Consider the following 16072-nt stretch of genomic DNA (forward strand, 5'->3'; position numbering starts at 1 on the left):
AAGGCCCAATGATGCCCAAGCTTCAGCTTCCTCACAGACAGCATGATGTTTTAGAATGAATGTAATAAACCACATATATATTTGCCTATGTAAAGGTTCAAGTGTTCTTCATGAATTTAATGAATACAACAATATTTGATTCTCATGTCAGACAGCCCAAATGATGCATTTTTAACAATCAGGTGAACCGGAGTCAGACAGGGAAAGTTTTGAGGAAGTAATTTTTTTCTTTCTGTACACACAAACATGGAGAGGAAACCCTTTAGAAAAAATGAGTTTAATCGTCTTACATGTTATCTTAACACAAACAATACAAATCAGAAGGCTGTTCAAACCAACCAACCTGTGACTGTTGGGTCCTTGAGCGAGGCCTTTAACCCTCAACTGCTCATTTGTATAAATGAGATAAATGTAAGTCACTCTGGATACGGGCTTTTTGTTGCCAGTCTGTGTACTGATGCTAATTATGCAAAGATTAAACTTTGTACTCAGCAAACCAACACTAAAATGGATTTTATCATTTTAATAAGTTTTCATACATTTTTCTTCTTGAACCAATTATTTACAAATCGATCTACAGCTCTGCCTGGTATTGTTCTTTCTGCCTCTACTTTTGCACGGCCCTCCTTAAATCCTTCTTTTTTTGCCTCTTTAACTTTTTTATCAAGTTTAGCGATAAATTCTTCCTCTGCCTGTCTCCTGGCGTCGTGTTCTGTCTGTATCTTCAGGTTCTCCAGCTGCTTCTTGTGCTGCTCTTCAATGAAGGCAAGATTTCTCTCCTTCTCCTCGTTCTGTCTTCTCTCTTCCTCTTCTTTCTCCTTTCTGAACTCTTCCTGTTGTTTCTGTAGTTTCTCTTCCATTTCCTTTTTGTGTTCTTCATCTTTTTCCTTTCTTTCTCTCTCGTCTTTTTCTCTTTGTTCCTTTAGTTGTTCTTCCATCTTTCTTATCTTTTCATTTAAATCATTTTCTATTTTCTTTTCTTGTTCTTCTTTCTCTTTTCTTTCCTTTTCTTTTAAATCTCTCTCCTCCTTTTCTTTCTGTTTTTCCCACTCATATTTCCTCTGCTTCCTAATCTGATCTAAACTCCACTTTTTATCCATAGCAGCAATTTTTTCCTCCCAGTTCCTCTGCTGCTGTTTTCTCTTCTCCTCCTCTTTCCTCATCCTTCGTTCCCACTCTTGTTTTTGGGATAACTGAAGATCTTGTAGTTCTTTCTTTTTACTTTCCTCTGCATACTTTATTTTCTCCTCTAAATGCCTTTTTCTCTTCTCCTCCTCTGCTGCCTTCTGTTCATACTCTTTTTGCAGTTTCTTTAATTCTTTTTCTTTGTTATTTTCCATTTCTTCTTTTTCTTGTTTAATCCTCTCATTCTCCTCTCTCTGTTTCTCCTTCCATTGTTGTTTTCTCCTCCTTCTTTCCTCCTCCTCCTGATCTCTCTGTTTCTGATCTTCCTCTCTTTGTCTCTCCCACTGTTTCCTGTTCTCCTCTCTCTCTCTGTTTATTTCTTGAATCCGTTCCTTCATCTTCAAGTCATCTTCTTCTCTTCTCTTCCTGAAGTCCTCTCTTACCTGTTGTTCCCTTTCTGACATTTCTCTTTTTATTTTCTCTTCTTTCTGTTTAAATTCTTCTTCTTTTCTTCTCCCTTCTGCTTCTTGATGTTCTTTTTGTTTCTGTATCTCTCTCTTCATTTCCTCCATTTGTGCTTCATATTTGGCCTTCAGTTCTTCTTTCTCTCTCTCTATCTGCTCCTCTCTCTCCTTCAGTATTCTCTCCTTTTCTTCTTCTAGAGCTTCCTCCGCCTCCTGGAACATCTCATTAGTGTAGCAGCCTCCTCCGTTCACCTTCACCATCGAGTCAATTTTATCCAGAAGACTCAGGACCTGGGTGTTGCTGGATTTATCGTTGTTGTTGAAAACATGGTATCTCTTACCACAGTCTAATAAAAGCTTCTTTAACCATGGACCAGCTTTTTCTATGTACTCTTCAATTTTCCGTCCTTTTAGCAGATCACCTCCAGTGAAGAGCACGATAGTGTAAATGTTAGATTTCTGCCCAAAAGTCTTTTCAATGATTTTCACTGTCTGTTTCTCCTCTTGTGTGAAGCGATTCCCTAATTTCAGCACCAGCAGGAACACATGAGGACCAGGTGCTGCCATGGAGATGCATTTAATAATCTCTTTCCTGGTTTCATCATTATCGACATTTGTGTCAAACAGTCCTGGAGTGTCGATCACAGTAATCTCTCTCTTATTGACTTCTGCTGTCTCTTTCTGACACACGCTGGTAACTGACTCACCAAACAGACCTTCATTAAATACCTCTTTCCCCAGAATGGTGTTTCCTGATGCACTCTTCCCAACTCCGGTCTTCCCCAACAGCACAATTCTGAGTGTGTCAGGGTTTTTCAATAAATCTGTGCAGAGAAAAGCCATTGATCTTTAAAATAGACAAATATCAAGACCTGCTACAGCTATTATAAAATATATGTGACAGGTGTTGTCCTTGTTGAACTTTTCCAGAACTGTCAAAAAAAAAAACAAATACAACCCCAATTCCAAAAAAGTTGGGACACTGTGTAAAGTGTAAATAAAAACAGAATGCAATGATTTGCAATTCTCATAAACCCATATGTTATTCACAATAGAACACAGAAATATCAAATGTTTAAAGGGAGAAAATGTAGCATTTTAAGGAAAAAATAAGGTAATTTGAATTTGATGGCCGCAACACGTCTCAAAAGAGTTGGGACAGGGCAACAAAAGGCTGGAAAAGTAAGGGTTAGTAAAAAGAAACAGCTGGATGTTAATTGGGAACAGGTCAGTAAGATGATTGGGTATAAAAAGAGTGTCTTGGAGAATCAGTCTTTCAGAAGTAAAGATGGGCAGAGGTTCACCATTCTACGAAAAACTGCAACTGTAAAATTGTGAAGACTCTGAAAATCTCATCATCTACAGAAAATAACTTCAAAAGATTCTGAGAATCTGGAGAAATCTCTGTGCACAGGGGACGAGGGTGAAAATCAATATTACATGCCTGTGATCTTCAGGCCCTCAGGAGACACTGAATTAAAAACAGACATGATTCTGTAATGGAAATCACTGCATGGGCTCAGAAACACCTCCAGAACTGATTGTCTGTGAACACAGTTCACCGTGCCATCCACAAATGCTGATTAAAGCTCTATCACACAAAGAAAAACCCATATGTGAACATGATCCAAAACACCGCCGTCTTCTCTGGGCCAAAGCTCATTTAAAATGGACTGAGGCAAAGTGGAAAACTGTTCTGTGGTCAGATGAATCGAAATTTGAAATTATTTTTGGAAACCATGGACTCTGCGTCCTCTAAACTAAAGAGGACTGAAGAGGAGCGGGACCGTCCAGCTTTTATCAGCGCTCGGTTCAAAAGTCTGCATCTCTGATGGTACGGGGGTGCATTAGTGCCTATGGATTGGGCAGCTTGCACATCTGGAAAAGCATCATCAATGCTGAAAGGTATACACAGGTTTTAGAGCAACATATACTTCTATCCAGATTCCATCCCATCTTTACTTCTGAAAGACTCCGCCTCTCTAAGATCCTCTTTTAATACCCAATCATCTTACTGACTTGTTACCAATTAACCTACTTGGTTGCAAAATGTTCCTTCAGCTGTTTCTTTATAGTAACACTTACTTTTGCAGCCTTTTGTTGCCCCGTCCCAACTTTTAGACGTGTTGCGTCCATCAAATTCGAAATTACCCTTTTTCCCCCCTTAAAACAATACATTTCCTCAGTTTAAACATGTGATACGTGTTCTATGTTCTATTGTGAATAACATGCGTGCTTATAAGATTTGCAAATCATTGTATTCTGTTTATATTTACATTTTACCCAGCGTCCCAACTTTGGAACTGGGGTTGTAAGATTAAACCTGCAATTTAATTACCTTTGATACAGATCAATTAATGAGCATGATGCAGAGTAAAATGTAGTTTGTTTAAAAATGTGTGGCTTCTGATGAATGTAACTAAACATGACCTGTATCCTATTAAAAACAGCATTAGGATTGATGACTGTACTTTGATGCTTATTTTAAATTGAATACTTTACCTTGTGTTTGATTTCTGTTTCTCTTCAGTTCAGTCATTTGTTGTTGCAGATTTTCAATTTCTCTTTTGTACTGCAGCTGTGTTTCAAGCTGGGCTTCAGAGTACATGGCCATCATATACAGACGACTGCTGTTCTGTTCAAGAAGCTTTTCCACACATGTAATCAGTTCTGCTGCAACTGTTCTGCTGCTGTAGAATGTATATCGTCCCTCACATGCCTTTATCACAGACTGAAGAGTCTCATCTAACTGTTTCTTCTGGGACTGCTGGTTGATGATGAATATGATGTGGTCATTAACTCTGGAGCTGAAGATCCTCTGAATCAACTCTATTTCTCCTTTATCTTCATCAGTGAGAGGACCTTCATTAACGATGACGAAGAAAGCATGAACTCCAGGATCACAGACGGAGACACAGTGTAGACTCTGACGCATCACTTCCTGTTCTGAGAGCTGAGTGTTGTGGAGAGCGGACATCTCCACCAGCGTGATCAAGTGTCCACACACTTCTCCCTGCTTTACACACATCGAGCTGGAGTCTGTCTGGATCACTGAGGCCTTTTCACCCAATAAAGTTTTAGATATTGAAGCCTTTACTCTTTCCTTCCCCAGCAGCACTAGTTTCAACTGTGGAGTCTGTTTTGATTCTACAATTAAACAGACAGAGATAATTAATTAATTTAATTATCATGTTGATATAATCAGTACATTGATGTGTATACTGAATAAATTAATTACAAAACATATTTTTAAAAAACCCACAAAAGTTACTTGTTATAAAACTTATCCTGTACAGCTAAGTAATTAACATGCAGTGCTATGAAAAGTATTTGCCCTTTCCAGATTTATTTTTGCATACTGGTCACATTTGATTGTTTCAGATCTTCAAATTAAATTTTATACGATAACCTGAGTAAACACAAACACAGTTTTAAACAATCATTTCATTTATTGAAGGGAAACAGCTATCCAACACCAACTGGCCCTTTATGAAAAAGTTATTTTATTTACTCAGTCAACCAGTTAACCACATTTAACCGATAACTCAGTTCAAATAGTCCAAACACACCCGAGCTTGCTTACTGCGAGGGCTGCCACCTTCAGTGAGGAGAAATAAGGGATGAGTATTGAAATACTGAAGTATATTTAAAAATAGCATATTTATTAATTATAATAAATACAATAAATTAATTTACATTTAATTTTGGACATTTATGAAATGTAAACTGTCATATTTATGAATTATAAAATACAACTATCTAATAGATGGGATATTATCAGCATGGTCAAGATAATTAGCACAGAACTGATTAGGCCTAGTTATATAGCGTAATATAATATTTACACTGATCTTAGCTAACTTGTTAGCAAACTTGGCTACTGGTTTACACAAGCCTAAGAGACAAATTATTTTATGGCTCACCTAATTATATTAAGCACATCATTCAGTCAGATAGTCCATGAAATTAAGAACAAAATTCTTAAAAACATCAATATGCCATATCCACCTCAGGGAAAGTCTGAGGTAAAAGGAATTGACTGATTCCACTCTGTCTTCTGTTCCTCAGACACTCAGACATGATAATCACCTGCTGCATGCTCCACAGTAAACTGTACAGTTTGAGTTGTTTACTTAAGCCATTTCTAAGGTTCTGGGACACCTGCAAAATGAAAAACTTGAAGTGACCAGCCTCCAAAAAGTCCTCTGAGAATGCAGCAATAACTCGCAAAAGAATCCAGATAAATGGCTAAGAAACTGAAGACCTCGTTCAGCTCAAACCGGGTCAGCATTCACGATTCCACCATTAGAATTTGGAGACAGGTGAAAATACAAACTAAGAGGAATATAGTGACTCGGATGACCTCCAAGTCTTTTGGGAAATGTTCTGTGGACTGATGAATCTAAAGTGCAAGTTTTTGGAAGACACATTACTTCGGGTATAATGTGCTATACATATGCTATACATGCTACATATATATATATTGTACTGCAGCATTCAACAACATTACCATACCCACAGTCAAACATGGTGGTGGTAGTGTAATGACGTGTTGATGCTTTGCTCCTTCAGGGCCTGGGCAATTTGCCATAACTGTCTCCATAGCTGTTGGAAACATGAATTCTGCACTCCACCTGAAGGAGAATGTTCAGTCATCAGTCCACGATCTAAAGCTCAAGCCGCAACTGGGTTACCCAGCAAGACAACAATTCGAAGAACAACAGCAAGGTTTTGGAATGACCTAGTCCTTACTTGACCCCACTGAAATACTGTAGTAGAAGATAAACAGGCAGTTCATGGTCAAAAACCCTCAAATGAGGCAGAATTAAAGCAATTCTACAAAGAAGAATGGGGAAAAATTAGCAAAGTGAACGATTTACAGTTATTGGAAGCATTTGTTTGCAGTTGTTGCTGCTAAAGGTGGATGAACTGGTTACCAAGTTTTAGGGGGCAATTACTGTTTAACATGGATGATAACTTTTTTCCTTCAATAAACAGAATGATCTTTTAAAGACTGTGTATTGTGTTTCCTGAGAGAATTTACTGTGACAAATATGGACAAGGCAAATACAAATCCATACTAAAATAAATAAATAAATAAATAAAATAGAACAAGAAATAGTTTTAAAAAATTGCTCTTTACAGTAGTGGTAAGTAGACAAAAAAAAGAAAAAAAACACAGCTTGTCATTTTACCGAGAATCCACAAAGAAGGGTAAAGCCCTCTGTCCTGAAGATGTGGGAAAACCTAAAGTTGCAGCTTTACCTCTGACTGTTACACAGCGCTGACACTGGAGACTCCTTCCTTACACATTATATAAACATCTCCTTACAGAAAACTACACAATATCAACAATTGCACATTTTTTAAAATCTGTTTATGTGGATCGTCCGCTGTACGAGTCCCTGTTAATGAGCTGTTACTATAGAAACGATAACGCAATAGAACTTCCCTGCATTAATATAAATCTGTGATTTGCAGCTGCACTACAGTCAGAGCTGCTGCTATAGAAAACTAATCAACACCAATCCCAACCCACAAATCCAGATTAACAGTGCTGTTGTATAAACTGAAATAAAGGAGTATTCTGAGTAAGAAGATTGGAAATGAATCTCCTCCAAACAAAATACAGATGAATGAAAGAGAGCCATCCTGCACATAATGGTTCCAGCCCTGAGACAGGTGATTTCAAATGGACAGTCATTTCAAATGTGAAATGAGATGTTTAGTGATTTTAGTGTGAGTTTGACATAAGATTTTAAAAATTAGGGCTTGAGTTAAGTGGAGATGCATATCACCACTTCACTAAGTTGATCAGTGATTGGTCAATGGGAACACTGCGAACGAACAATCACTGATCACTAACGTTCTCAAAAAGTCAAAAGTTTTATTCACTAGGCTCTTTTGGAAAAACATTTCATACCTATCTCCAGGGTCCTCAATTCCTCAGTCAATAATTTGGAAGTTAAATGTGTTCCATAACAAGCTAAAACTTTCCTGTTATCACTTCACCTTATATTCATTTGCATACTGGAAAAATAAGTTCCAGTGTACACTCTTAAACAAGGGTACTTCAAAGGATCATTGAATAATTTGTAATTGTGTGGTTGGTACTTACCACTGAGTTGCTTCTTTGGTCCACGTCTTTTAAATTTATCCGTAATGGACTTTTTTTTGTGGGTTTGTTTGTTTGGTTGGTCGTTTTTTTTTGTTTGAATATGTTCTTCCTGTACTTCTGTTTCTTGATGTTCTTGTTGACCTACGATTTGCTCAGACAGTTTTTGGCCTACTACAACAACAGGATCTTCATATATCTCACAGAAAAGGCTTCCTTTATTCAAATTGACCATCTCTTCCATCTTCTCCACAAGATTGGCCCGGCTGCATCCAGTGAACTCTAAATGTCTGTAACTACCTTCAGCAATGATCTTCTGTATGGCATTTTCCTCATCCTCATCTACACTGGTGCCGAGTTCGATGTTTTCTGTAGTTACTACCATGGTGTATTTATGGGCCTCCTCAGACAGATATGAGAGAATTTTATCCAGTCTTGTTTTGTCTTCTTCAGTGAAACTTTTCGGCTGTACAATTAGCATTATGACATGAGGTCCAGGATCTGATAGAGACATGCACTCTTTAATACCCAGTGTGAGCTGATGATGTGAGAGGGTTTGTTGAAAAAGATGAGGTGCATTGATGATGGTGATGTATCTTCCCTCCACATGTCCTCTAACTCTCACACACTGAAGCGCTACTGAATGTAGAGGATCTTCAGTCTCAAACACAGATCTTCCCAGGATGAAGTTTCCCACAGTGCTGGTGTCTGAGAGAGTTTTCCCCAACAGAATAATCCTCAGATTAGACACTGCAAAAGAAGAGACACATTCAAATCTACCAGTGTATGTACTAGGTGTGTAATCCAATGTCATTATCTGTATTTCTATCTGTATCTGTTTAGTCTTCAAAATGTTCATATCTGGTTTTGAATTTAAACCGAAAGTTAGTGTGGTCTATAGCAGAGGTTTTTTATGGGAATCCCATTACTATGCTCTGGAAACACTGGAAATCATTGAGAAAAACAGGAATGCTAGTGAAAGAAACCATTTTTATTCACATATATAACTTTTTAAATAATTAATTCATAAAGTTTTCTTACTATATAACTTTCAACAATTTAACTATTGAACCAGATGTCATGTGAAACTTTCTGGCAAGCTTTCAATCTCTATGTAATGTCAGTGAGAAAGATATTAACATACAACTATGTTTCAAAACAATAAGGTCTTTCTCAAATCAAGAAACTATCATTTATAGTTGACAACAACAGAAATCTAATAATATTTTAAATCAGATTTACTTCACATTTTTGGTTTGTTATGTTCCAGAAAGTATAATGAGTGTATGATTTTCCAGGAAGATTTTCTTTTAAGAACACCAGAGAATGATCAAGATTTGCAATACTGTGTTGCAGATATATTTATATAAACTACTTCACATAACAGATGTTTACACATAGTCCACAAGACAAGTTAATAGCTGAATTTATAAAAATTACCTCGTTCAAAAGTTTATACACTCTTGATTCTTAAAACTGTGTGTCGTTACCTGGATGATCCAGGTTTTTATGTTTTGTGATAGTTAAAGAGACTCATGAACAACTATCAAGCTAAAGGACAGCTGAGGAAACTCCGCCCCAGGAAGGCAGCCGGGCCTGACAGACTGTGTCCAAGGCTGCTCAGGGTCTGTGCTTCTGAACTGGGGGAGCCACTGAAGCACATCTTCAACCTGAGTCTTCATCTTGGAAGAGTTCCAACATTGTGGAAGACATCATGTCTTATCCCTGTCCCCAAAAAGTCACATCCAAGTGAACTTAATGATTACAAGCCAATCACTCTAACATCACATGTGATGAAGACCATGGAGCGGCTGGTTTTGGGGATCCTTAGACCCCAGGTACGTCTTGCACTAGACCCACTACAGTTTGCATACCAGGAGAGAGTGGGCGTGGACGATGCCATCACATATCTCCTGCACAGGATGCATGCTTACCTGGACAAGGGGAAAAGTGCTGTGAGAATCATGTTCTTTGATTTCTCCAGTGCTTTTAATTCCATTCAACCCCTCAGACTAGGTGACAAGCTCCTGCAGATGGGTGTGGATGCTCACTAGTATCCTGGATTGCAGACTATCTGACAGAGCGGCCACAGTTCGTCAGACTGAAGAACTGCCTCTCTGACACTGTGATCAGTAGCACCGGAGCTCCACAGGGAACAGTGCTCTCTCCAGTCCTGTTCACCCTGTACACGTCTGACTTTTGCTACAACACAGAGTCATGCCACATGCAGAAGTTTTCGGACGATACTGCAATTGTGGGGCATATCAGGGATGGGCAGGAGGAGGAGTACAGGAGCCTGGTGGAGGACTTTGTGCAATGGTGCAAACTCAACCACCTACAACTCAACACTGCTAAGACCAAGGAGATGGTGGTAGATTTCCGGAAGTCTAAGCCTGCTCTGCTGCCAGTCAGTATTGAGGGGGTAAAGGTGGAGGTGGTAAACACTTACAAGTATCTGGGAATACATTTTGGACAATAAACTGGACTGGTCATTCAATACTGAAGCATTCTACAAGAAAGGGCAGAGTAGGCTGTACTTCCTGAGGACGCTGCGGTCCTTTAAAATCTGCAGCAAGCTCCTCTGGATGTTCTACCAGTCTGTTGTTGCCAGCGTGCTCTTCTATGCTGTGGTATGCTGGGGAGGAAGCACTAAGAAGAAGGATGCTGGACGACTGGACAGGCTGGTAAGGAAAGCTGGCTCTGTTGTGGGAGCGGAACTGGAGTGTATCACTTTAGTGTCAGACAAAAGGACCCTGAGCAAATCGATTAATATTTTGGACAATGACTGTCATCCACTCCATAACACTATCATAAAGCGAAAGAGCTTGACCAGTTGCAGGCTACGCTCACTGCCATGTACAACTGACAGGCTGAGGAAGTCTTTTGTCCCTAGGGCTATACAACTCTTCAATCTGCCTCTTCACCTTTTCATACATTCTCATACACTTCCATGACCTCTTACAACAATGTTGTGTACTGGCTCACTGTGTGACTGTTTTACTGTTTACACTGTTTATGGACTATATTAGCCCACATGTACAACCCCTACCTCTATTTCCCAGTCTGTGGATCCTTGATTTGGTATATTTTAATGTTTTTTATTAGTTATTTTTTAGCATCCTGTTTATACTTTATTGTATGTCATATTGTGTGTGATGTCTTGAGCTACTGGGACCTTGAATTTCCCCTTGGGGATCAATAAATTATCTATCTATCTATCTATCTATCTATCTATCTATCTGTCTATCTATCTATCTATCGTTTCTCCTGAACAGTTAAACTGCCCACTGTTCTTCAGAACAATCCTCCAGGTCCTGCACATTCTTTATTTTTCCAGCATTTTCTGCATATTTGACCCCTTTCCAACAGCGGCTATATGGTGTTGAGATCCCTCTTTTCACACTGAGGACAACTGAGGGACTCGTACACGACTATTACAAAAAGTGCAAATATTCACTGATGCTCAAAAATGTAAAATGATATATTAAGAGTTGGTGGTGTAAAGTTTTGAACAGGATGATCTTTGTAAATTGTTATTATTTTGTTTAAAGATCTTTTTTTTTCATTTAGTACCTGTTAGATTTCCACAATACAAAAAGAAATTGTTCGATTTCACGTATCTCAGGAATCCCAGATTATGCGCGTCAGATCGTCCGTCATGCCTTCCAGCCTGTTTTACCATTAACTTAACTTCTATTAGAAAGTGTGGTTTACCATGGAGCGTTCAGGCCTGGGGGGTCTAAAATGAACACACACTGACTTCATGCATGCTCATAAAGACATCCCACTTTACTCATGCAAACCAAGAGTATTTATACACTGATAACAGCAGTGCGTGGACGGATTCTACTGGTCCAGGTGTCAGACAGATTTAAACAAAACACACAGCACTTAGTCATAATACAAAATAAGTCCTAAGTCATGTTGACATGGAAATACATAAAAACATAGGATGCATTTACTGTTCACTCCAAGTAATGTATTTGTTTATATCCCTAGAATTTCCTACCACAAAGGTAGCTGAGACTCCTTCACACCACGCATTAGCATCAGTATCAGAATTTACTCTCTTAGAGACTGAAATAGGTGATGGTTCATCAAGTCTTTTTGCAACTGTAGAATTAAACTAACAGTTCAAACTTTCAGTAAAACACTCTGTGATTACAGAGCAACATTTACTGACACTGTAAAATAAGTTACACTACACTACTGTTTTTTGTTGTTGTTGTTGTTGTTTTTTTACTACATTCTAGCATTCTCTTAAAGATATGTAAATCCAGGCTTGAGCTTAAATCCAATTTATTTCCACCACTGTTGAAAAACTCAAACCGTTGACATCCTTTTTTGTGAAATTTTTAAATCAGACTTTTTTACTGCTATCTCATCTTTCTTTCACATTCTGTTGTATGCATTTAATTGTATAGTTATAAAATGTTTACTATTTAGAAGTTGACTTGAGATGACACTAAAGAACTTTTTTGAGGAAGATGTAATAGATTGCATGCACTAACAAGCAGGAAACTTTATCTTTAATTTGATATTTTACCAGATCTTTAACATCACATGGTCACATGACTGAAGACCATGAATTACACTTACCATTATTCTCCTCCAGTTTTATCCTTACTGTATCTCCATCTGTGTTTTCAGTCACAAGATCCTGATGTCTTCTCAATGTTCCTGAGTTCTTCTCCTCTTGTAGATCACTTCCTCCAGTCTCCTTCACTACTCCATCTATTTTCCCCAAAAGCTGAAGAACCTGACGTTTATCAAATGTAGATATATTCTGGATTCTGTGGTGTCTCACTTCACATTCACTGATGAATCCATGGTCTTCGCCTGTAGTTAACACTATTGAGCGTTCCCTAGACAGTGGGCTGTAAGTGGCTAATACGCTTCTGACTCTGTCTTGCTCCTCATGTGTGTTAAATTCTGACTGAAGCACTAACAGAAACACATGAGGTCCAGGATCAGCGAGAGAAATGCACTCTTTTACTCTCTGAGTCAGTTCCTCCTGAGAGAGTTGAGGGTTATAGAGATGAGGTGTGTTGATGATGGTGGTGATTCGTCCCTCCACATGACCACTGGCTCTCTCACTGTGCAGCTTTACTGAAGAAAGAAGATCTTCAGTCCCAAATGCAGATCTGCCCAGGATGAAGTTTCCCACTCTGTTGGTCAGAGGAACATTTTCCCCCAGCAGCACAATCCTCACTTCAGACACTGAAACATTATCAGGTTTATTAATTAATTATTAAAATCAAGAGAAAAGAGGCGAGTTTTCAAATGAGATTTAAAGGCATCAAGGGTAGTACAGGCTCTGATATGAAGAGGCAAACCATTCCAGAGATGAGGAGCTGCAACAGAGAAAGCCCTATCTCCTTTTGATATTAAGTGATATAAAACCTTTTGAATGATTGAATTCTGAATTTAACTGGGAGCCAGTGGAGAGATGCACACAGGTGATATACTAGCACATTTCCTAGTCCCACTCAAAAGCCTAGCTGCAGGCAAGCCAACCCTTTCATTCAGAAAGTGTATTTAGTTTTGAGTTTTAATCAAAAGTGAAAGTAAGTAGGTACAGTCAACTTTACCGTACCAGCAAAAAACTCTCATTTGTCAGGTGGAGACTGTTTTTAAAACAGGAAATATTCCTTAAAATGTTAAAATTAATCTGCAGATCTATTTAATGTACATGCTCACAAGCCAAGCGGGTAGTTGGGGAAAAAAAATTGCAACCAACTACATTTAATATTACTTATTATTCCATCCTGCTTTCTACGTCCTGTTGCTCAGCTAGTCACTCAGCTCCAGCAAAAAGAGTACCTAGCTACGCCCAATATACTGTACATACAAGAACTCATTACTCATTACCGTCATTATCATGCTGCATGCTGATAAAGAAAAACGCTAAAGAAAAGTGAAGAAAAGCTGACCTAGCTAATGAGCTTACCAAACCATGGTGATGAGGATGGGACACTCAAATATCATTAAAATACTACATCCTCCCTCACTGAAAATAAAACATGTATAGAAACTACACAATATCCCTTTACCACCTTTAATGTATTCATTAAATTAATGCACAGTACACATTTCAACTCTTAAAAGGGAACACACAGGTAAAATTATGAAGGTAAATTCTATAACGGTAACTTAATTTACCATTCTATATAATAATAAATATAATGTAATGAAGGGAAGCTTTATGAGGTGGTCTTTGGTCCTATTTCTATCTTAGTCCTATTCTTATTCTTAAATCACTTGATACAGTGCATGTGTAAATAATGCATTTTAAATCAAAAGACAGCGTTCCATTTTCATTTGAGAGTACGCCAGATCGATGTACTTAAATGTTGAAGTTTCAAAATGTGTAAAAACTGGCCTACATGTGACCGGACGCCATAAAAAGTGCACCTGATTGATAAATACGGAAACCCAGGAGAGGGCCTCCATGGAATACAAGAAATAGAAGCTACTTTCATCAGTGGTTTTAATAATTATTCACTTAGAGGTATTGTTTGAAATATGAGTTGTCTGGAAAAATGCTTGAAAAGCTGTGCTTTAATAAACCACTGCACACGGATGATGACGTTCATCACGAGTCTAATCAAACCCTTTTCACAACAGCATATGTAATTATGTAATTATTGTACTGTAAATAAGATAATTAATTAGGGTTTAAGCTGATTTCAGAGAAAACACTGAATATTGTGACAATCCAACAACTAAGGGACATTTCTGAACAGCACTGTTCAAATACACCTCTAAAATCTAACATTTCTTCATTCGTAGATTTAGAAATCAAAGGATAAATGACACAATATCGTCTCAGGATACTGTGAAGTTAATGATACTCACTTGTGGGGGGTATTACTGGCACGCTATGCCATCTGTGAGGGCGTAATAAACCTGTGGGGGAGAAAAGAGACAAGTTTTTCTATTTCTTATTCTAAAGATCATTTTTTAATAAACTCTAATCATTATGGACATATACATAGTAACCCTAACCCAACACTGTCTGATGATCAGAGACAAAAACAGAGAGGTACCCTTCAGTAATAACATGGCGGTGGGATTGAGAAGAGACCCAGGCTTTTATTTCAGCTGGTGGCAAACCAAATCTGCAGCAATGATTTGAAAATTTTATAAAACAATAATCAGAAAGTATACAATGTCCATTTTGGGTGGGAAGCATTTAATATTTGTGGGGAGGGGCACTGATGCACGTGCTAGGAGACTAAATGTAGCAAATAGCAGCAGTCAAAGATCTGTTTTTCCAAATCGTGGTGACATCTGCATAGAAAATCACGGACATGTTATCTGGACTAAAATTGTCTCATAATTATCTTTGTAATTGTCTGTATTTGAGTATATCTGTATCCTTTTATTCCTAATTTATATATATATATATAATATATATATTTTTTTTTTTTTTTTAAAGCAGACTGACAGCCAGAGTCTCACTATTTGATTTGTATGTGATGATTTTGTTCCATTTTGTACAATGGTGGTCAGTTACTAGTACTTAAACACACTATTTACATTTTTGTTCAGTATTTCAAAGTGAATGAGCTGTGTTCTGTGTTCTGACCTAAGGCTTAAAGATGTGGTTGAAGACAGAAAAAGCCATTTCTACCAACGAAACACTATGCACATTTCACGTACATTCAATTATTTTACATTAGAGACGTCTCAGCACTTATTAAGCAAGAAAAATAAGCCGACTCAATGCTTGACAAGCGTGGATTTTCACAAGTCCTTATGACAATGAATCATTTTCAAAGTCTAACTATCGAGATTGAAAGTAACTGGAGACAGAACTATTTTTGTACTCCAAGTAGATCATACAGCAGTGAAATCAGTTGAGAAAGGTCAACGTTATAGTGCTTTTTATCAGAAAAACAGCTTTATTATGTCAAAATCACAACAACAACAAGAAATCATAATGCATGGCCGCTTAAGGTTTCAGTAGTTGGTGAAAAACACTAGGTAATTCAGCCTGTAATCTTCTCAGAGGAGGACAGAGACAACACTGACATGACTGATCCGGAAATAAATTCCCAGAGGAGCTCCTTTAAATGGCTGAAGCGTGAAACACACACACACACACACACACACACACACACAGTGATTATTTGTTTGTGTATCTGGTTTTTCTGGTTTATTATTTAGTTGTTTTTATTTTCCTTTATTGTTATTTCTATAAAATGTTATTTCTATGGTTTAACAATAGTCTACTGTAACTGCTGTGCGGTCATTCTAATAAAGCTGAATTCTGTTCAAACTGATCATACAGAATAAAAGCAGCAGAGAAATTAAACTCGACTCGATGGGGAAATTCCTTGCTGAAGGCTTACGCATAAAACAT

The 16072-nt window shown here is 37.9% G+C and overlaps 1 protein-coding gene across 3 annotated transcripts in view; it reads right to left on the bottom strand.

Moving 5' to 3' along the window:
- Positions 1 to 261: 261 nt before the first annotated feature.
- Positions 262 to 16072, bottom strand: part of LOC108272490 (uncharacterized) — a 36967-nt gene continuing 21156 nt past the window's right edge. For all 3 annotated transcript variants that reach the window (XM_047158844.2, XM_053684128.1, XM_053684127.1), the window contains 5 exons: positions 14563 to 14613; positions 12304 to 12924; positions 7708 to 8454; positions 4092 to 4736; positions 262 to 2413 (listed from right to left, as the gene is read on the bottom strand). In XM_047158844.2, the coding sequence (XP_047014800.1) occupies positions 534 to 2413; positions 4092 to 4736; positions 7708 to 8454; positions 12304 to 12924; positions 14563 to 14613 (3944 nt within the window). In that variant the 3' untranslated portion in view covers positions 262 to 533. The remainder of the gene's footprint in view (positions 2414 to 4091; positions 4737 to 7707; positions 8455 to 12303; positions 12925 to 14562; positions 14614 to 16072) is intronic.

This window comes from Ictalurus punctatus, chromosome 12 (genome assembly GCF_001660625.3).
Source record: "Ictalurus punctatus breed USDA103 chromosome 12, Coco_2.0, whole genome shotgun sequence".
In the NCBI taxonomy this organism is placed as follows: Eukaryota; Metazoa; Chordata; class Actinopteri; order Siluriformes; family Ictaluridae; genus Ictalurus; species Ictalurus punctatus.